Source organism: Leuciscus leuciscus (assembly GCF_965113295.1).
Source record: "Leuciscus leuciscus genome assembly, chromosome: 23".
Lineage (NCBI taxonomy): Eukaryota > Metazoa > Chordata > Actinopteri > Cypriniformes > Leuciscidae > Leuciscus > Leuciscus leuciscus.
The window spans coordinates 5,251,741-5,275,448 of NC_138747.1; the positions used below are offsets into that span (position 1 = coordinate 5,251,741).

Below are 23,708 nucleotides of genomic sequence, written 5' to 3' on the forward strand. Positions count from 1 at the left end.
CAAACCCAGTAAGCAAACATTCCAACACTACCATATTGGCAAGCCCTCTGCCAGGTATTGTGAAAGTATATGAGTCTGACAAGAAAATCGAGAAAAGACAGAGGGGCACAGGAATTTGAAAATGCACTCTCTTTTATATTTAGGACTAGGAGTAATTTTTCTGTTTATTGCTGTACCCATGCGACTCATTAAACTTAGCGAGGACTTTTGCAATCTCCTATCTACAGTATATCTGTATGGTTTTAGTGTTCTTTAAGACTGTGGACATAAAACATTTTATGATTTTATAATTATCTGTAGACCCATGGTTGTTAAAGACAATAACATTCAGTACAGATGGGTTTGTTTTGTGTACTATTTGCTGCTATATTCTGCTGAATATTTTCAATGATGTTGCAGAAGAAGGAATAATTGCCTCACTGCTGTAGTGAGTTCTACTATAAAAACGGCAACTGTTTTTTTAACTGTTTGATGTCAGTTTATATATTCCGTTTGTCTTTTTTGGGTGTTTCATGTGTATAGCAATTATAGGTATAGTATATAGTATACTAATGCAGCCTACAGAACGCATCACTGTGAACTGTATTCCCTTTTAAATTGGACGTCATTACATGGTAGACGGTAAATACACAGGTGTATTTTAAAGGGTTAGTTCACCCAAAAATGAAAATTCTGTCAGTAATTACTCACCCTCATGTTGTTCCAACCCCGTAAGACCTTCGTTCATCTTCGGAACACAAATTAAGATATTTTTGATTAAATCTGAGAGCTGGCTCACTCCTCCATAGGCTTCTAAGACACTATGGGCCCTATTTTAACGATCTGAAATGCAAGTATCAAGCGCAAAACGCAAGTGACTTTGTGGGCGGGTCTTGGGCGCTGTTGCTATTATACCGGCGGGATAAATGACTCTTGCGCCCGACGCAAATCTAAAATGGGTTGGTCTTAAGTAGCTTCATTATTCATTGGTGTGGTTTGGGCATAACGTGAAATAAACCAATCAGAGCGTCATCTCACATTCCCTTTAAGAGCAGACGCGCTTATTCTATAGCGGATTCCTATTATAACGGCGGATTTGCCAGACGCGCGCAAGGAGTGCTTCACAGCCGAGGAGACCGACGTTCTCGTCAGGGCCGTAAAACACAGAGAAGTGACATTGGGGATGGAGAAACACACCCAAATTAGCTTCGCTTAAACAGGCGTATGATAATTTGGGTAAATGTGTAAGCTAGATGCTTTTATAATAAATTATCTATCTATCTATCTATCTATCTATCTATCTATCTATCTATCTATCTATCTATCTATCTATCTATCATCTATCATCTATCATCTATCTATCTATCTATCGTAATAATGTATGATTTGCAAAAATGAAAACTGCTGCTTCTGTGTAGATTAGAGAATCAATGTGTATGCGCGTTGTGCACACGCTACATTGATTATGGCCAAGCATGCACCCTTAAAATAGCATCTGAATAACATGCCCAACGCGCCACTGACTTTAAACTAGATTTTTTCGGTTAGTGGCGGAATTGTTTTCTAAACGTGCACAATAGCAGGAGGGAACGTTTGCGCCGGAACAAGCCTCCTCTTTGCGCTGAACCGCCCCGGGGGCGCAAGTGTATTTCTTAGTTAACCGACGTGCGTCTGTGGAGGGAAAAGTCCGCTGTGCGCGGGTGCAAAATAGGAATGATACATGCGTCGCTGTACAAAGTCAATTGCGCTGGGTGCAAGATAGGGCCCTATAACTTGCTGGCCCAGAAAATGCATTAAAGAGATTGTTAATATAGTCCAAGTGACTACAGTGGCTCAATCTTAAGTTTATAAAGCGACGAGAATACTTTTTTTACTTTTTGTACTTTATTTTTTTATTTTTTTTCGCACAAAAAGTATTCTCGTCGCTTTATAAACTTAAGATTGAGCCACTGTAGTCACTTGGACTATATTAACGATGTATTTAATGCATTTTCTGGGCCAGCAAGTTATAGTGTCTTAGAAGCCTATGGAGGAGTGAGCCAGCTCTCAGATTTAATCAAAAAATATCTTAATTTGTGTTCCGAAGATGAACGAAGGTCTTACGGGGTTGGAACAACACGAGGGTGAGTAATTACTGACAGAATTTTCATTTTTGGGTGAACTAACCCTTTAAGTCCTGTTAGGTCGATTACCCTAATATTTGCAAGAGCTGCTGCAACCACATGTTAGTACATATTCAACGCGATCATCTAATCATATTCGTTTGATTATCCCTAGAAAAAAACTGTCTATGGTCGCTCTGCTTTTAGTTTCGCTGCTACAAATGATTGGAATGTGCTACAAAAGTCAATGAAATTGGAGTCTTTTATTTCAATCTCTGCATTTAAAAAACTATTAGGGAGTGTTTTTATCACAGCTTGTGAATGTTTTAAATTAATGTAAATATGTGTGTGAATTGTAATATGTCAGTATGTCCTTCAGGAGATCTTAATTCTCCTGCCAGGCTGTCGTTGAAAATAAGACCTTGTTCTTAAGTGACTTGCCTGGTTAAATAAAGGTTAATTAAATAGGCAAGGCAAGGCAAGGCAAGGCAAGTTTATTTATATAGCACATTTCATACACAATGGCAATTCAAAGTGCTTTACATAGAAGAAATTAAAATAATAAAAAGAAATAAGAATAATTAAAACAGTTTAGAAAAATAAAATGAAATACAGTACAGTACAGTCGGACGAACAGCGGCACAGTGCTCATTCAGTAAATGCATAGCTAAACAGAAGTGTTTTGAGTCTGGATTTGAATGTGACCACTGTAGGAGCACATCTGATCTCTTCTGGAAGCTGGTTCCAGCTGCGGCTGGCATAATAGCTAAAAGCAGACTCACCATGCTTAGAGTGAACCCTTGGTATTTCTAGCTGATATGATCCTAATGATCTGAGTGATCTGTTGGGTTTATATTCAGTGAGCATATCTGCAATGTATTGAGGTCCTAGGCCATTGAATGATTTATATACCAGTAATAATACTTTGAAATCAATCCTAAATCTAACTGGGAGCCAGTGTAAAGACCTGAGGACTGGTGTGATATGTTCATATTTTCTGGTTCTGCTCAGAATCCTAGCGGCAGCGTTCTGTATGAGCTGCAACTGTCTTATGGTCTTTTTGGGAAGGCCAGTGAGGAGTCCATTACAATAATCCACCCTGCTGGTGATGAAAGCATGCACAAGTTTCTCTAAGTCTTGTCTGGAAACAAAGCATCTAATTCTTGCAATATATTTTAGATGATAGTATGCTGATTTAGTTATTGCTTTGACATGACTACTGAAACTAAGGTCTGACTCTAGTGTCACACCAAGATTCCTGACTTGATTTTTAGTTGTTTGACCCCTAGAGTGAAGGTATGCGTTCACCTTGAGAACTTCATCTTTGTTTCCAAATGCAATGACTTCAGTTTTATCTTTGTTTAACTGAAGAAAGTTTTGGCACATCCAACTGTTGACTTCATCAATGCATTGGCACAGGGAGTCAATGGGGCTGTAATCGTTAGGCGATAGGGCTAAGTACAGCTGTGTATCGTCTGCATAGCTGTGGTAAGCGATTTGGTTCTTTCTCATTATTTGGCTCATTGGGAGCATATACAGGTTGAACAGGAGTGGCGCAAGAATTGAGCCTTGTGGGACTCCGCATGTCATGGATGTCCACTCAGACTTATGGTCTCCTATACTCACATAATAACCTCTCCCATCTAAATATGACCTGAACCATTTTAGGACTATCCCAGAAAGCCCCACCCAGTTTTCCAGCCTGTCAAGAAGTATGTTATGATCGACAGTGTCAAATGCAGCACTGAGGTCGAGTAGTACCAGTACTGATAATTTTCCTGAATCAGTATTTAAGCGAATATCGTTTATTATCTTTATGAGCGCTGTCTCTGTGCTGTGGTGCGGTCGGAAACCAGATTGAAAATTGTCAAAGTATCCATTCGAGCTTAAGAAATTGTTCAGCTGATTGAAGATAACTTTTTCAATGATCTTGCCTATGAAAGGAAGATTTGAGATCGGTCTATAGTTGCTTAATATGGTCTTATCCAGATTGCTCTTTTTCAGAAGGGGCTTGACAATTGCAGTTTTCTGGGAGTTTGGAAAACTCCCAGAGAGAAGTGAAGCATTTACCACTTCTAGAAGATCTGCTTCTAAACTGTTTAACACACTTTTGAAAAAAGATGTGGGAAGTGTGTCAAGAGCGCATGTTGATGTTTTAAGGTGCTGTACGGTTTCTACCAAAATGTTTGAAATCAGACAAAGTTACTACTTTTTCAGGTGGTCTGATCTGTCTGACCCCAGCGCAACTCAATGATGTGCTGATCACCTTTCTGATATTATTGATTTTGTCAGAGAAGAAAGAAGCAAACTCATTGCACTTGCTGTTTGAGAGCATTTCACTTGGAATCTGGCTTGGGGGGTTTGTCAGTCTCTCTACAGTATAGCAAAAAGAGTGCGTGTGTTGTTTAAATTGCAGTTTATAATATTTGAGAAGAAAGTCTGTCTAGCTTTGCCTAGTTCCATATTGAAAGCATGAAGGCTGTCTTTGTAGATGTTATAATGGACTACAAGCTTTGTCTTCCGCCACATGCGCTCTGCTTTTCTGCATTGTCTTTTCATATTTTGCACTGCTGTTGAGTTTCTCCAAGGTGCTTTGGAGAATAGGGTTGTACATGTACTTCACAGTCAGTGTTTGCAACATGTATTTCTGAGCATTGTGCTAGAAATGAGAATCTGGTATGCAAGTTTTGTGAGCTCTTGATCCACATTCTAAAGCAAAATGCTTTTATGATGATCATACGTTTATAGTCTTACACTCCTTGTTTAATGAAATGCTTTGTGATTTTCAACGCACATGAGCCTCCTGCTGTGGGTGGAATCAGCCATCATTCTGAGCTTGTGTGTCTTACTGGACTTACCAGAGGCTACATAATTGTGTGTGTTAAACATAGTGGCTTTGAAAAGAGTCAGCAAGGCCTTTGAGGAAAGGTCGCAGTCTTGGCCAGAACCCAATTATGCTTGCTTGCTCGACTTGACCAAATCCCTTTTGAATTACAATAGTTGTGTGACAAAGGCAGAGAGAGAAGAGAGAATGCCAGTGAAGGCAAGTGATGCAATAAATCACATGTATGTCTATTGACACTTTGACCTTGTCTACAGTTTTTTTTCTCCTTTATATATTAATTGTTTCATGATACTAATTTCATGTTTGCCTTTCAATTTCAGAAAAAAGAATGGCTGTGTTTGACATGCCAGACCCAGAGAGCAATGTCAGGGAGCTTAGGGGATATTTCTCCTCCTGTGCCACCATCCGTTGGATCTCCCAGACTACTAGGCCCAGCCAATCAACAACAGCAGCGAGGGCCCAGTCAGCAAGCTACGCTGAGACCTATCGGCCCTCAGCAGCAAAAGCCACCTGGTGCCCAAGTAAGTGGTCCTTTCTCTCCGGTAAAACAAGGGGTGCCACAGTGCAAGGGCCCCTCTCAACAATTACCTGCAACTAAGGCTGAGACAAAAAAACAAGATCAAGGCATTAACAAGAAACAAGCTATGTCCAAAACAGAAACGTCGTCTAAAAAGGGAACATCGGATAAAAAAGATGAGAAGAAAAGTAGTGGCATGCAGAAATCTAAACAAGATGACGTGAGTGGCCCTCTGTGTCCTCATCACCACTGTATTTGTCTTTCATAACAGATCACTTCAACATTCTATGAAGTGAATGTTCCATGTTCTCAACACCAGTTTAAAGTTAACAATCTCTGGGGCTAATTACTATTTCCAGTGCCTGATGGTTACACAGTGATGAGTCAACATCATTTGTAAACTCTTTTTTTAATTATCCATTAAGAACGTACAGTATGTCACAAATAGCCCAATTTAATGTGGCATACACTAAGTTATCATTTGTTAATATAAGCATGCCATTTTTATCAACATCATTAACTAGTATTATTATTTACAACTTCATCACTATTTAGATTCACTTTTGATGATCATCCACTCCGTTTTGCATGCTTGTCTAATATGTGCCATTTGCATGTTTTGTTAATTGTATTTGATAAACTGTGTTATGAATGTTTTAAATGTTGATATTGTAAAATTTTCAGTTTAATTTAAATGGTTTATGACATATATCTAATGCATTATCCTCTGTATTTACAGGATTCCAACAAGTCTAGCACACAGAGCCTGAGTGATACAGGCTACTCCTCAGATGGTATATCCAGCTCCCAGAGTGAGATTACAGGCTTGATCCAAGAGGACTCTATAAAGCTCAATGAGAGGGGGATCTCTGAACAACGCAGCCCCCCAAGTCCATCTGAACTAACAAAACTGGAAAGCTCAATGCGACCTCTGTTGGAGTCACATACAGTCACTGACCAAGGACAGCATCGTGATGGAAGGGACACCGCAGAACAGCAGAGACCTCGATCTCTGTCTATATCACAAGATCAGGAATTTGAGTCTGATGAAGAAGCATCGGATGATCTAAGCTGTAAATTAAGACATGATTATGTGGAAGACAGCAGTGAAAGTGGCCTTTCTCCATTACCACCCCGACAGAAGAAGTCACAGAAAGATCTAACAGATGAGGAGTTCATGAGGAGACAGATTCTGGAGATGAGTGCAGATGAGGAAGAGACAGCAGATGTTGAGGGCCAGGTAAAGACAAAAAGGAGCCATAAACACAGTGGAGATCTAGGAAAAGAGAGACGTCGTCTAACACAGCAATCTAGCAGTTTTGAAGAAGACTCTAAAAGCACTGATAACTACAAATCAGGTGAAGCAGATGACATGATGGCCTCACAAGGTGGTCTGAGACGATTTAAAACTATAGAATTGAATAATACAAATAGCTTCAATCGTGACATGGAACTCAGCACAGATCATGACCTCAGGGAGCCTGAGCTTGAGATGGAAAGCCTTACTGGGTCACCTGAAGAAAGGTCAAGGGGAGAATACTCTTCAACCCTTCCTGCCACCACACCAAGTTATACCTCTGGAACTTCTCCAACCTCTGTGTCATCAATGGAAGATGACAGTGATAGCAGTCCTAGCAGACGACAAAGGCTTGAGGAAGCAAAGCAACAAAGGAAAGCAAGGCATCGATCCCATGGTCCGCTGCTGCCCACCATTGAGGACTCCTCGGAAGAAGATGAATTGCGAGAAGAAGAGGAACTTCTGAGAGAGCAGGAGAAGATGAGAGACTTAGAGCAGCAGAGGATTCGCAGTACAGCCAGAAAAACTAAAAGGGATAAAGAGGAACTGAGGGCGCAGAGACGCAGAGAGAGGTCAAAGACACCTCCTAGTAACCTTTCACCTATTGAAGATGCATCCCCAACAGAGGAGCTCAGACAAGCTGCAGAAATGGAAGAACTCCACAGATCGTCCTGCTCAGAGTACTCTCCCTCCATGGATTCAGAAGCTGAAGGATTTGAAATGGGTTCAAAGCTGTACAAGTCTGGCAGTGAATATAATCTACCTACATTTATGTCTTTGTACTCTCCAACAGAGAAAACCTCTGCTGTCTCTCCCTCCACAGCAGATAAATCATTAAAAAGCGCTGAAGAGGTTTATGAGGAAATGATGCGAAAAGCAGAGATGATGCAAAAGCAGCAGCAACGGGCACCAGGAAGACAAGGACAACAAAACCAGGAAAGAGTCCTTCAAACAGACAGAAAACACCATTTAGATTCTGGAACAACTAATCTGAGTCCAGGTACAAGTCCTACCCAGATCTCAGCTCCAGTCTCATTCTCTGGAAATGATCCTCCAGGAAGAGTGACACAAAGGGTACATTCTACACAGAGTCATTCACAACAAAGTCAAGTTAGAATGAGCAGCCAAACCTCTAAAGGAGGCCATTCTACTGGTTCTCCACAGTCTCAAGTTAGGCAGCCTGCTCCCACACAGTCTCAAGTTAGGCAGCCTGCTCCCACACCGTCTCAAGGAAGACCACAAGGGACAGTACAGGGCCAAGTGCCTGATCCTGGATCATCCTCCTTATCATCAAAGATGTTCTCATATTTTAAAGGCTCAAGTCCTTCCACATCCCCTTCTACTTCCCCCTCACATAGTCCAACGCGTGCCCCTGCACCTTGTACTACTTCTACAGTGGTACCTACTCAAACCTCTCAGATCGCTCATAGAGCAGGGGCACCACGTCTTGCAAGACAACAGTCCTCCCAAGATTCCCCAGTTATGGTGATTACATTGGGATCAGGAACTAGCAGTCAAACCAAACCAGTGACTGTAAATTCCTCGACCTCACCTTTATCATCACCAACAAAAGACAGCCAACAGACAATTTATCAAACTCAATATACAACAATGAAGTCACCCACATCACCACAGAAATATCCAGCTCACCCATCACCTCAACATAGCTTGCAAAGGACACAGATATCAGAGCGAGTTAGTGTGGCTGTGAGCACTGCCACCTCTGCTGGTTCCCAAAGTAGTGGATCTCTTCCTGTAGGAAACATATCCTTGTGTAGAATTTCCACAGTACCTGGTACCTCAAGAGTTGTAGAGCAAGGCACAATTGCCCCTGGTAATAATATAGTGGATCTTAGAGCACCAATGAAGCCTGCCCCAATCATTATGACAGACCAGGGTATGGACCTAACATCTCTAGCTTCTGATACACGACGATACTCTCTTGAAGCAGAAACACCCCCAAGTCGTCATACTGCTGTACAACCTCTTATTATGAATCTAAATGCACAGGCACAACCTCAGGTGACAACAACTACACCAACAACAGTAAGTGTGACTGTGGCAGCATCCATGTTCATATCGCAGCCAAAGCAACCAGTCGTGTATGGAGATCCTTTGCAAAATAGAGTCGACTTCGGTCAAGGAGTTGGATCTGCAGTCTGTCTGACCCAGACCAGGCCAATAATCGCAGATCCATCCATTCCAAAAATTGATGCATGTCTGGAAAATCTAGGCATTCAACAGCAGCAACTTCAGAAACAGCAACAGAAACTTCAGCAACAACAAGAGCTCCTTGAGCAACAGCTCCAGCAACATCAACATAATGCATCTTTTGCCCGGTACAACTTAGCTAATCAAGTGCAACCGATATTGTTAAAGAAGGACATGGTGGTAAGCCAAAACACTGGTGGAGGCACACAAACAGCAGTTACTTCCATTCCCAAGATATCTCCGCTGCCTCCACCACCATTATCTTGCTCTACATCTACCACACCTACACTTGGTCATGACATATATGGTGGTGTGGCTTTGGAGCTAAAAAACAAGCCTGCTGTGATGAATCTCTCTTCAGTGAAGCCCCAGGTAATGATGGTGCAGTTGGATGAAAATAGCACTCAGGGGGCTACAGTGACTCAGCTTGTTAAAAGAGAGGAGCCGCCTCCTCCAGTAGAGGTTCTAGATCTCACAGGACAGATTAAACCAGATAATCAGTTAGCTTGCTGTGATGTTGTCTACAAGTTGCCATTTGCAGGTAGTTGCTCAGGCCCTTTTGCTCAGAGAGGTACGACAACACAATCAGAGCCATCTGCAGAGCCATCTCAAGCTCCCGGACAGCAAAACCAACCTGGAAAAGATGGCTACCAAACAGCAAATATCCAAATGGCTGCAGATGAACGCAAATCTTTTACCTTGCCTCCTCCAGGACGACTTCAGCCATCTATGTCAGACAATAATCTAGCAGGTTCAAGTCTCCAATATTACCAGAGGACTGACCCTGGGGACCTAGCAGTGGATTTAAGCACCATGAAGCAGGCTTATGAAGCAGGATATCTTGGAATGGGTGCCCAATATGGATCTTACACCGATCTACGCCATCAAGGAGGTGATACAGCTCCACCGTTACCTTTGCGAAGGTATGGCTCATTGTCCAATATAAATGCAGAGTATAGTTATCCTTCCCGTGACCTAGGTGGTTTTCAAGAATCCAATCTTGCACAGTACAGTGCCACTACTGCTAGAGAGATTAGCAGAATGTGTGCTGCTCTTAACTCCATGGAGCAGTTTGGTAGTCGTTACACCAGTAATCCTGAGCTTCTGCAGTATGGTGCTGGGAGAGGAGGCCCTGCTGGCAGACTTAACCTTCAACAAGGCCTAGCATCTATTAGAGCCAACCTGTTGTATGGTCCAGATGGCAGACCAACAGTACATGGTCAAACACTTACGAATTTAATCAATGCTAGACAAGCTAGCCTAAGGTCTTTATATCCCCCTGCTGTGAGGACAGCTGATGGCATGATATATTCTACTATCAACACCCCAATTGCCTCCACCCTGCCAATCACCACCCAGCCTGCCCCTGTTCTTAATCCCATGTTAAAAGGAGTATATGGACCTTGCCCTTCAGGCAATGTAACAGCTGTACCTCTTGCTAACCTCACCAGGTTGCCTCAAGTCACTCCAAGAATGCCTCTTAATGCACAGGGACCTTACAGATATCCTCCTCCAAATCGATTTTCAGTAACCGCTCCAGATACTTCATCAGGACGTGTCCCACCTTCTAGTTCTTCCCAGGAAGCTCCAGTTTACCTCGGAAAGTCTACAGCACCTGGCAGTATGTCAACACCTGCAGCACCTAAAACTGGTCAGCCTGTTTCTAATTTGGGTATGCAAAGTGTACAACCAGCACATACTAGTACAGTGCCAGTTCAATCAGTTGTAAATGAACAGGCTCCCTTGGCTCATATTTCAGTAGAAGGTACTACAACACAACTCCAAACACAGCCCCAAACCCAACCACAGTCTTTGGTCAAAGGTCAGGAACAATCTCAAGCTCAAAGCCAGCCTCAGACACAACCTCAAATATTAACAGTGCCACAAAAGCAGACCCAGGCATTTACCAGAGTCTTTCCAGATACATCTGCCAGTACCACTATAACCACATCTGCTAATATTGAGAAGGAAAAAGAAGAGGAACGATTGCGACAACAACAGGAGCAAATCTTGCAGCTGGAACGAGAACGTGTTGAGTTGGAGAAATTGCGTCAGCTACGTCTACAAGAGGAGTTGGAGAGGGACCGTTTAGAGCTCCAGAGGCACAGAGAGAAAGAACATCTTCTCATGCAGCGGGAGATTCAAGAACTACAGACCATCAAGCAGCAGGTTATTCACCAGCAACAGGCTGAAAGGGAAACCCAGCTAGTGATGCAAAGAGAGCAGCTGGCACAACAAAGGATGCAGCTAGACCACATTCAGTCTCTGCAACAGCAGCTCCAGCAGCAGCTTGAAGAACAAAAGCGGCAGAAAACAGCAGCCATAGAAGCAGCTGCAGTAGCAGCTGCAGCAGAGGCGGCGGCTGCTTCAGCAGCTGCTGCAGCAGTAGCTACAACAGCTCAAGGTGCCGTTCAAGGTGTGATGGTTGGTGGAACTACACCTCAAACCATCTCAATTATCTATGATCAGAGTGGTAGAATTATTCCACAAGAAGGCCAGAGTGTGCAGATCTTACCATGTGCTGATGGACAGGTGGTCCAGGCAGTAGTGTCCACTAGGCCTTTGCCTAGCTCTTCTTCAGAGATGTCCCTTAAGAATTGTGAAGATCATGGAGATGGTCGGATTATGAAAAAACAAAACTCTATGCCCCGTTTGAGGAATGGATCAGAGGATGAGTCTGTAAAGAGAATTGCAGATTGCAGTGTCCAAACTGATGATGAAGACACAGAGGACAAACTCATGTCTCGTCGTCGTAGAACTAGACGTATAGCTGACTGCAGCGTTCAGACTGATGAAGAAGACCAGGGTGAGTGGGACACTCAGCCAATACGCCGCAGGCGTTCAAGATACTCCAAACATTCTGAAACAACTTCAGAGACTAAGAGTGATGCATCTAAATCCAGCATTGCCATTCAGACCACCAATGACTCCTCATGTCAGACTGAGTCAGACCAGTTGGGTAGAATATCTCCAGCCATACACATTACCATGGCTGAAACATCAAAGGTTGAACTCCTTCACTACATATCTGCTCCAGAAAGGACCCAAAAGGGAGAGAGTTTAGCCTGTCAAACTGATCCAGAGGCACAATTCCACGGAGTGGTTGCTCCTCAGCTCAGTGTTCCCACTACTGTTAGCCCCTATTCTACTAGTTTGCAATTAGTTGGTGCCATGCCAACCAAGTTTGAAAGGAGAAAGCCAGACCCATTAGAAATTGGATACCAACAAGCTCAGCAGCAAAATGAATCTCCTTCCCGTCAGCCACCCAAATCTCCACAAGTGCTGTACTCTCCAGTGTCTCCGTTGTCCCCCCATCGTATGTTGGAGACTACCTTTCCTTCCAGTGAGAAACTTAATAAGGCACATGTGACTCCCCAACAAAAAGCCTTCACTGCAGAATCACCACAGAGACATCAGACTATTCCGAGACCCATAAAGAGTGTTCAACGGTCCATGTCAGATCCTAAGCCTCTCAGTCCAACATCAGAGGACCCAACCAAGACCAAATTCTCTTTATATCAAAGTCAAACCAGCTCAGCGAGCCAGGTATGGAACCATTTCTTTGCCAATATTTGTTTACTTTACAGTTTTCTGTTGTTGACTACAAAACCACAGCTTGTAGATAGTAATTTGAGACAATTCAATCCCCATTTGTACCATTTATACACTGTATGGTGTAATAATAGTATAGGCTAATACTCCTGGTAAAAACTTTTTTTTTTTAATAAGGTTGGGGTTGGACAACTTATTTATTTTATCATATTTTTTTTTTTTAATTACTGTAGTTCTCTATTTATTTTTTTATTTACCATTCATTCCCCGCTCTCTTTACCTCAAATACACACACACACACACACACACACACACACACACACACACACACACACAGAAAAACTGCTATATCTGGCAAAGTCTCTGAAATGCTAGGGGGTGGCTCAACGTGTACAGTAGGCATACTGGGTCTGCCCTGCTGTCTTCCGGCTTGTCAGCAGCTGGTCAGAGAGGTCTGAGTCTTTCATTCTCCGTTTAATTCCTGTCGAAGGAATGTTCTGGCTTGTGCATTCAGAGAACTGCACAACAGCTAAAAGGAGGCTATTTTTTCTGTCACTTCATCAAATGTGTGGTTTAACGGAATTTCTTTAATGGATTCTCTAACTCCACATTACTGTAGGTATGCAGATGTTTTTATTTATTATATTATGTTTTACTATTTATTTCTTGTAAACTAAAAACTATTTATTGTTAACACTAAACTATTAAGTGCACAAAGTCATTACAATTAAATAGGATTGTAACCATTTTTATCTATGTATAATGTATTGCCTGATTGATTCTAAAAGCACTAACCATTGATAGAATATAGTGTCATGGCTATATATTTATAATTGCAATACATTGTAATGTTTTTGGATTTAAATTTTTGGTTTGGATGGTTTTATTTATGAAATAGATAAATACTGAAATACAAAATGATGCACTGTGATACAACTGTGTCTGTATACAGTATATGCAATATTTAACATATTTACGTAATTTTGCATGTTAACTGTTTGATCTGTGTGTTTTTTAAAGTATTAAGGGAAAAGCGGTTCTCTCAAAATTGTTTCTGGCTGCTGTAATATTAATCAGTCTCTAAAATCTCTGCTCTCCAGATGTCTGCCTTGCAGCAGCAGCAGAATGCAATGATGAGAAAGGTGAAGAGAACTCTGCCTAGTCCCCCACCAGATGAGACCCCTGTACCAATTGTAACACCAGCAATTCCCCATATATACAGTTCCCCTGGAGCATCGCAGAGGGTTTTGCCACGTCCTTCACAGGGTGCAATGAAGGCAGGCTTGCTGAGTGAACTGAAAGCCGTAGAGCAAGAATCCACCAAATTACGTAAACAGCAGGCTGAGTTAGAGGAAGAGGAGAAGGAGATTGATGCTAAGCTACGATACTTGGAAATGGGCATCACCCAGCGCAAGGAAACCAGGGTTAAAGAGAGAGAGAGGAGAGAGTTGGCATACCTGCGATGCATTGGGGATGCACGTGACTACATGTCAGATAGTGAGCTGAATAATTTACGATTAGCTGGGGTAGCACCAGGCACCTATGAAGAAAATGGAATGTTGTCACGCCCAAGTACAGCTCCTCTCAACCAGTTTACTTCTGATTTGAATGCATCTCAGTACCCTCCTACCTCCTCATATGTTCCATATCAATATCCACAGGCCCAGCCCACACCCACACAACCACCCACTGCCACCTATCAGCAGATTGGGTTTCAGCCAACACCGTACCCAACCTCCTCACATCCCCAGCCTGGAACCTTCCAACCTCATCCTCCTCAACCTTCATCCTATCAGACCCCAGGGCCATACCAGACTCATAGCTACGGTCAACCTACTTATGAGTCTGATCTTGGTTTGCAGCAGCCCAGTCACCAGGGATTTCAACCAGCTGCACCTCTACCAGGGCAGACCCTACCTTATCCTGCACAGAGCATGTCCTTCCAACCCCAAGCAGACATGCTTTCTGCCCATCAAAGGCCAAGGCAAACCTCGCTTGCTGATTTAGAACAGAAGCTACCCACAAACTATGAAGTTATCAGTAATCCTTCCATTCCAATAGCAACATCAGCTCAAGAGACTGGATTCAGTGGTGTCTATTCCTCGCCACTAAACAATGCTTATGGTCAGTATCGTCCCTCTGACCAACCTTTGGCTGAACGTATTCCAAGTCCATCATCAGGATATGTAACAGATGGTGTCTATGCCACAAATCTAGAACAAAATATACCAAGAAATTATGTAATGATTGATGATATCAGTGAACTCACAAAAGAAAATATGGGGTCCTCTGACATGTCACGGGTAGGTTATGTAAGTGAGAATGGCCCACGTGGACCAACTTATGGCGATGGCTCTGAAAATGTATATGGAAGAACTTCAAACACCTATCAAAGTGGAGTAGACAGCCATGGACATCCAAGTACCACTGTAAGTGGTTCTAGTTATTATTATGATGACTATAAGCACCCTTCACGCAGCAGTGGGGGAATGGGCAGCCAGAAGCACTCATCCAAAAATTTGGCACCTGCTGTTTCATCCAAACGTAGCAAACATAGGAAGCAAGGTATGGAGCAAAAAATCTCCAAGTTTTCTCCAATTGAAGAAGCTCGAGATGTAGAGTCTGATCTAGCCTCCTACACCATGACGACATCAACAGGTGGTAGCTGCACTGTAGTGTCCAGGACTGGCGTGAAAAAGAGCTATGATCAACAGAAGTACTATGGATCAAGAGAGGCATTAGAAGAGGATGATCGTCTTTATGGCTCTGGACGATCAAGGTCCACAGGTTATGGCATGGATAAAATTTCTTCCAGAGACTCAAGTGGCTACCGAAGTAAATCTTATGAGAGGGACGCCATGGAGCGATCACAGAGGGGCACCCATGGTCGCAGTGGCCGTCCTTCTATGCGTACACAGAACTCTGAGGAAGAGAGTCCTCTGAGTCCCGTTGGAAAGCCCATGGGAATTGGTCGTGGCTCTGTGCCAGATCCTCATGATGTACGAAATCAGTATGGCTCCAGCCATTCCTTACCAGATGTACAGGACCACCATATAAGGGATATACCTAAGAGTCATGTATATAAGCCAGATGACCCTTACCTTGCAGATGACATGCACTGTGCTGTTTCAGACAGTGAAGGTAACTGGTGCTGAATTTAAAAACTGCCTGTTAAAATGCATCCAACAATTAAAAACTTGCATGCCAATGATCTTGCCTTGAAGGCAGAGAGAACAAAAGTTTGGACTATTATTGTGAATGCTTTAATAAATGCATGAAACCATATATGCCTTTTTTTGCTTGAACTGCATGGTGTAATCTTTTATCTTTTTGAGATTGTGATTCAAATGTCTGTACAATCTGTCTTTTGGTTTTTCTCGTTGATGGCTGTTTTTGTTGGCTTCCTTTTCTTTTTCTTTGGCTGTTATCTTTGGGATTTGAGCGTTGCATGGCTTCAGTGTGTTCAGATACTGTTCTTTGCCATTGGCATTTCCTATAGCACAAAGTATTGACTTTCTTCCTTCATTTCCCGAAAAGCCTATCATTTGGGTCAGGAGGAGACAGACTGGTTTGAAAAACCACGTGAAGCTCGGTCAGATCGCTCTAGACACCATGGGAGTGGAAGTCACTCATCCTCTAGCAGGAGGGGCAATGTTAAGCACACTTACCATGATTATGATGAGCCCCCTGAGGAAGACCTGTGGCCTCAAGACGAGTATGGACATCAACGGAATTCTTCTTCCACCTCATCTCGGGAACACCGTCACCATGGCAGTAGCTCAGGAAGACACTCCTCTTCCCGTCATTCTTCAGATGATCCCAGGTCGTCTCGTTCTTCAAGATCACATCCAAAAGATCCTTCCACCCGCTCAGACGGCCGTGCTACAACATCCTCCACACAGAAAAGATCCTCAGATCCACGATCTGCTGGCCACAGAGACTCAGGAGACTACTCCCGTGATCCATCAGGCCACCACCATGGCTCAAGTGGACAACGGGGGCAGAGGCAACCAGGCTCATCCAGGAGGCAGGAGCCCCCTTCAGGTTCTAGGCCGCAGCAGGGTCTTGGAGAGCAGCAACCACAACCACAACCACAGCAAGGACAGCAGCGATCCACATCTGGCCATCAAGCATCTGCCAAGCAGACAGGGTCTCAGCCACCTGAGACAGGGCAGCAAGGACAACACCAATTGGGACAAACAACCCGTACACAGCAGCAGCCACCACAGCAACCTGGGCAACAGCCAGCAAACACAATGGGAGCAACTCAGCCCACAACCACAGCTGCTGGCATGGGAACAGCTATAACTCAGCAGCAATCTAAGCCAGGTCAGGCTCCAGCACAGGCAAGACAACAGCCAGGAGGACCCCCCACCGCCCAGCCAGCTGCTGCTATGGTGAGTTTCCATAAAGCTTGCTTAAGATAAATTTTTCTGTAAAACCACATTTCACATTTGGTTATATGAGGCTTGTTTTAAGTTTTATACATAAACTTGCCCTTGAAAGCGTGATTGACAAATATTTAATTTATTTTCAATTAGTTAATGGTTTCATTAACGTTACCCCTCATTGGTTGTGCAGGTAAAATCTGAGCCTGCTGCACCTGCACCTGCACCTGCTCCTGCTCCTGCACCTGCACCTGCACCTGCACCTGCACCAACTCCTGCAGTTGCTATTGGATCAAAAGCTGTACCTCAGGCTGCAAAACCCCCCCAGATCCCTGCTACAGGAATCGGTAAGTGTAAATAACTCAGATAGTTCAGAGTAACTAGTATAATTTAGATTTTCAGCAAGATAGGGAAACATATTTCATTACTGGTGTATGATCTAAGCAAAAGATTATGTGCCTTTTGTCTTTTCAGGTTCAAAGGCAGTACCCCGGCCAGGGGGTATAGGCAGCGCTGCACAACCGCCTGCAGAAGGAGATAATGTTCTTACAAAGATCCTGCAGGGAGGAGCAGCGGAGCAAGCTGGAAAATTAGGAGATGGTATGGAACTGTGAAACATAAGCAATCAAAATTTTGGCAACAGGGATAGAGACAGATGTTATGGAGAATATGTGGCATGTCTTGACTTAGGATAGTAATTAGTTGCCATTTAGCAGATGCTTTTCTTCCAGAACATCGTTCACTACAGTAATTTCAGGAATAGCACCCAAGGGTATCCTGGGTTTAAGTGAAAAATGGCTGAGGCCTGAGCAGTACTGTGATCTCAGTAATTCTCAATTCCTAAGTTACTTCTACTTGGGATTGAATCTACAGCCTTTGTTTGCAGCCCTGGGGCCGTATTCACAAAAAATCTTAAGGCTAAAAGTTGCTCCTAATCAGGGCTTAAAAACGGAAAAATAAAAAATGAATGGGTTCACTCCGAGCAGAATCAGTATTTTAACGTTTATCTTCATGTATTCCTTCTGTAACATTACAGTTCCGAAAACAGTGTGATTTGAAAAATATACCAGTTATTTTTTAAAACTCTTTATTTTTGCCCTATACTTTATACAAGAACTTGAATAGAACTGTATACTAAGACTAAACCTTGTAAGTCCAGTTATTATTTATATTAAAGGGATACTCCACTTTTTTTCGGAAATATGCTCATTTTACAACTCCCCCAGAGTTAAACAGTTGAGTTTTACCGTTTTAGAATCCATTCAGCCGAACTCCGGGTCTGACGGTACCACTTTTAGCATAGCTTACCATAGATCATTGATTCTGACGAGTCCAGTAGCATTTCTTTCAAAATGACCAAAGAGTTTAAATATTTTTCCTATTTAAAACTTGACTCTTCTGTAGTTAAACCGTGTACTAAGATCGACGGAAAATGAAAAGTTGCGATTTTCTAGGCTGATATGGCTAGGAACTATACTCTCATTCCTGCGTAATAATCAAGAAACTTTGCTGCTGTACCATGAGTCCAGCAGGCGTAATGATATGACGCAGTGCCTGAAAATACTCCCCAGCTCGGTAACTTCCAACGTGACCGGGACTAAGTTTGTCTAACCTATTAGACCTATTTTCAAGCGCTGCGTCATATCATTACGCCTGCTGGACTCATGGTACGGCCGCACAGTTTCTTGATTATTATGCCGGAATGAGAGTAGTTCCTAGCCATATAGGCTTAGAAAAGCGCAACTTTTCATTTTCCATCGATCTTAGTACACGGTTTAACTACAGAAGAGTCAAGTTTTAAATAGGAAAAATATTGAAACTCTTTGGTCATTTTGAAAAAAATGCTACTGGACTCGTCAGAATCAATGATCTATGCTAAGCTATGCTAAAAGTGGTACCGTCAGACCCGGAGTTCGGCTGAATGGATTCTAAAACGGTAAAACTCAACTGTTTAACTCTGGGGGAGTTGTAAAATGAGCATATTTCCTAAAAAAGTGGAGTATCCCTTTAACCAAAATCACGTTCACGTTATAAAATTATACTCCCTGCTGTCTGCCTGCTATACTTCTCTACCAACCACTGTGTGTGATTTAAAAGAGCGTGCTCATAAGAAGGTGACATCATCCATAGCAATGAGTTCAACCCAACCTCCTCACATCCCCATCCTGGAACCTTACAACCTCATCCTCCTCAACCTTCATCCTATCAGACCCCAGGACCATAACAGACTCATAGCTACGGTCAACCTACTTATGAGTCTGATCTTGGTTTTTAAGCAGCCCAGTCACCAGGGATTTCAACCAACTGCACCTTTACCAGGGCAGACCCTACCTTATCCTGCACAGATCATGTCCTTCCAACCCCATGCAGACATGCTTTCTGCCCATCAAAGGCCAAGGCAAACCTCACTTGCTGATTTAGAACAGAAGCTACCCACAAACTATGAAGTTATCAGTAATCCTTCCGTTCCAATAGCAACATCAGCTCAAGAGACTTGATTCAGTGGTGTCTATTCCTCGCCACCAAACATTGCTTATGGTCAAGTGGCCATAAGCTGTCTGCCTGCTATACTTCTCTACCAACCACTGTGTGTGATTTAAAAGAGCGCGCTCATAAGAATGTGACATCATCCATAGCAATGATTTCAACCCAGCCTTGCTCTTATATTAAGAGTTCCTTAGTAAAACTTTCTCTTATGAGTTTTGTGAATAGGTTTTAAGCTAAAACCCCTAGCTAAGAACCCTTAGGAGGACTCCTAGTGGTAAGATAAAATTCATTATTAATATGGCCCAAGATGTTTTAAGATATGGCACCTAAAATGTGTTTTTGTTGTGTTCATGTTTTATACAGCTGTATCTGCTCTCGGGAAGAAGTTTACTTCATTTTGGTGATCTGCTGATAAGAAGGTGAGAAAACTGTGCATTAACCTTCTGAAAAGATCAGCATGAATTTTGTTGAATGTGGTTTATACTAGTTTGCGCTAGATTGGTAGCCGTGCTGGTTAAGCTAGTTAAAAAGTAGTAAGAGTAGTGTTGACACATTTCTTGCATTACTTGATTATGAACTACATATGAGCTTTTTAAAACCATTGGAATATTTTTTTCTTCTTTTCTCTATTGTTCCTCAGGAATAAGTTGGGGTGACGTGGAGTTAGAACTGGAAAAACCTATGAATTTATTGCTGCCATTTAACATCTTTAGCCTGAGGGCGGGGTACACCTGAGGACACTGGTGAGTATTTTATTCTGCAACTCAGAACAAGTTGAATAATTCTACTCCAGGCAATTTAAATACCAAATTGAATTCTGTCTAATCTATGTCATTATGACGAATTACCCTTTTAACTTTGTTGTCAGTGTACAGTCTCATTGCATTGTGGGAGATAAACCACGTGTGTGAAAATAAGAATGCAAATACATTGACTACAGATGTATGCAGCTAGGGCTATGAAAAAGGTATTGACTAGCCGTTTAATGCTGAAGGACAGAGCATTTCTAACCAGAGTGATTTTGTTTCGTGATCTGTACTTCAGGCAGGGCAATTGTGCAACTATGTCCTCTGCCACTTGCTCTGTCGGAGGTTAGAGTTCAGATTAGCTGACCCTGATCCGAGGCCACTGAAATCTAACCTTTCACTATTCAGCGTGGGTGAATTGGGTCAGTCAAAGTGAGCTATAATTAGCAGGCAGATCAGTGGGCTTGGATTAGCATTAGCATCCGTGCAAAGCTCAGTCATCTTTGTGCTGACAATATTCTGATGAGTCACATTAATCAAGACGCAATCAAAATTGCACAGTGTACCATTTCAAAGAGTTGTACCAGAAATTAAACTGAAACGGTAAGGGAAAAGTTTTGTTTTTAAAGTTCTGTACATGGATTAGTTTTGTATTCACCAACTGCACAGTGAAATGTGGCCATAAAATCTCATGTCCTATTGAACCTCTCATTCTCTGCTGAACATAGCCTTTCCTGCAGTAGTCATATTTCTTCCATTGCTTAATCTACCTGTGGTCTGTCTCTTCCTCCTCATACTGTCGCTGGTATTGTATCATGGTGACTGTTGTGGTATTTTACTGTCAGCGGGTGAGTTGCATGTGTAGATCCAAAGAAAGGATCTGGGATAAATCAGGTTTAGGGGCTCCTTAAACCACGGCTAATCCGATTCAACTCTTGGCTATCCAATCAAAATCCTGCTCCATACATCAGCGTGGTTTACTTATGCAATCACAGTGGAAGGTGTGAGTGTCATTCTAGTCACTATAATCACATTAAAAGTAATATACTGGTCTCCTCATGCAACCTCAAAACGTTGATTTAAAAAAAAAAAAAATTTTTTAAAAGATTTGTTAAGGCTAGTAGTGCATGTAAATGCAGTAGTATTGCTGAACATCATGCCAAACATTTTAAGTCAAGTTTTCCATCTTTTATGACTGTAATTTGTGCCATTTAATCAAATGTGTGGTGACAATGTCAACTTTGTTTACAACTTTGTTAAGCTCGTTTACACATGGTGCACACAAATGTTTAATACTGTTAAAAAGATGTTGGTGTGAGAAATTCAGCCTCTTCTGCCCTCTAGTGTTTAAGAAGAGTACTATATTTTATAACCGTCAAAAATGAAAGTAAACTGGGCCTGTGTTTTAAAACTGACATATGAAGCTTGTGTTTTTGTTAAATCACTTACATTAATTATTCTGTTAAATCCCATTTGAGTTGTAATGAGTCTAAATGGACATTCTTTAGGTGGAAATGTGTGTGTGTGTGTGTGTGTGTGTGTGTGTGTGTGTGTGTGTGTGTGTGTGTGTGTGTGTGTGTGTGTGTGTGTGTGTGTGTGTGTGTGTGTGTGTGTGTTTAAGATAGGCTATTAACTTTTGGTTTTATACAGACAATGTCAGTAAGTGATTCTATCCAAGTGATTCTATCTCCTGCCAACATGTACTTTAGAGACGGTTAGGGTTATTTTAATATTTCTTGCCTGGACCTTTGAACTTCCACTGTAATTGCATTTTAACCTGAGCGTTGAGGCAATTATTATTATTTTTCTGTGGTAATGGACATTGTCATAAATTCTGTCAGTAGAGCTTAATTTGCATTGAACCCAAAACATTCTAACATTTATTCCATGAGCATTTGACCAACTCTGCACTCTGACTATGCTGTGAAAATACCAAATACTGTAATATTTCTTTCTTTTATCTTTTCTCCAGATGTTTCCAATGAAAACATTAAGATGAAATTCACAGGCCCGGTCTATCCAATGATATCTACATAGCAACCAAAACCGGAGGCTAAATCTTTCTTCCAAAGTGTTTCCATAGTTGCTATTGAAGCAATTACAGTTCCCAAAATGCCAAACTGCCTGTTCTTTTTGAGGTTTTTCCAATTATGTCTTCCCTTATATGACATAATCTGTGCTCAGGTGACCCTCCCTATTCCAAAATGATGAAGATGTCAAGCAGCTGCAGTTCTTAGCTTTTTGCAGTCCTAATGAAGACTTCTCTGCCCAGACTCAAAGAGACCGTAGCAGTGAAGGAGAATAACTACCTTACAAAGGCTTAAAACAAACTGTTTAAAAAATGTACGCTCGATTTCTAAGATCTTGACATTCCAATATGGCGATGATTGACCCTCTCTATGAATGTTTTTGTTCCTCCCTAACCTTTTTGTCACGTGTGTAATGAATGCAAATGTGTAAACCGTGTACATGGAATGCACGCACAAAAAAAAAAAAAAATATGTATACATATATGAGATATATATATGAATCCATATCTAGACAACTTTTCAGAGTCTCTAAGGGTGAAGCCATGTGCACCTTGTATAAAAAGCTGGTTATTTAACGTAAAACTATCAGTCAAGTGCAGAGGTCAGTAATATCAGAATGTTAGCATAGTCATGTCCCTCTTTTATCAACCATTAAGCCATCGCTACCCTATCCCAGAATTCCCTAAATTTCCTTTTTTTTTCTCGTGTTAGCTTCTTATCAGTTTCGCCTAATTTCCTTTTAAATTAAGAGCCTTACTAATATTTTTTACTTGTATACCTCACACATTTTTTTAAAGTTCCATATCATCCTTACTTGATTTATTTTGCACAAGTGTATACTGCTGAACATGTACATATCTCTCGTTAACACACTGCTATTGTAAGATAATTATTTGTGTGTTTATGTATTTATATTTCGGGTATTTCTTTGTTTAATGTTTGGTATTATTATTATTATTATTATTATTTATACCTTTAAAACATTTTTCCTCGTCATTATTGATAATCTAAACTGTTTTTTTATGTCCCCCCCCGAAGCAATAGCATGCTAATCCGTACAGAGCACAATAATTTTGCATTCAAGTTCCTCGTCGCAGATGTGATTGTCATACATAGACAGGTAAAATAAGTTTCTACAAACCCCAATAAACTACACCATCACCATCTCGCCCATCCAGATGTTCCAAAAAAACACATTTGCTGATATGTAGATCCACCTAGAAAAAGGGTTTGAACTAATTTCAAATGTTCTATGCAATAATCCATGTAAAAACCTTTTCCCACTGCGACATCCCTCACCGATACTGCATTACGATATGTTCAAATATGACTAGGGACATGTTTGTATTTACCTTGTATGTATGAAAATATCGAACTACTAGATTTCTTTCTTATTATTTTAGTGGCATGTTTATGAAAGCCCTCGTCTTCCCTAGTTTTCAGGGAATCTGTTGCCAAAGGGTTAACTGTGTGGACTGTTGGTCTTGGACATCCACCATCTCTGTTGCTTGCAGCATGATTCTGCTCAGCTCTCTTTGGCTCTTTGTAATGCTG

General features: G+C 41.8%; 1 protein-coding gene across 2 annotated transcripts in view; it reads left to right on the plus strand.

The window, feature by feature from the left end:
* Positions 1-22,152, plus strand: part of bsnb (bassoon (presynaptic cytomatrix protein) b) — a 94,781-nt gene extending 72,629 nt beyond the window's left edge. The window contains exons 4-12 of one of the 2 annotated variants that reach the window (XM_082155717.1): positions 5,247-5,663; positions 6,183-12,497; positions 13,604-15,644; positions 16,041-16,900; positions 17,085-17,238; positions 17,366-17,491; positions 19,742-19,797; positions 20,019-20,121; positions 22,097-22,152. In XM_082155717.1, coding sequence (XP_082011843.1) covers positions 5,247-5,663; positions 6,183-12,497; positions 13,604-15,644; positions 16,041-16,900; positions 17,085-17,238; positions 17,366-17,491; positions 19,742-19,782 — 9,954 coding nt within the window. In that variant the 3' untranslated portion in view covers positions 19,783-19,797; positions 20,019-20,121; positions 22,097-22,152. The remainder of the gene's footprint in view (positions 1-5,246; positions 5,664-6,182; positions 12,498-13,603; positions 15,645-16,040; positions 16,901-17,084; positions 17,239-17,365; positions 17,492-19,741; positions 19,798-20,018; positions 20,122-22,096) is intronic. The other variant, XM_082155718.1, reaches the window with a different exon arrangement.
* The last annotated feature ends 1,556 nt before the right edge of the window (positions 22,153-23,708 follow it).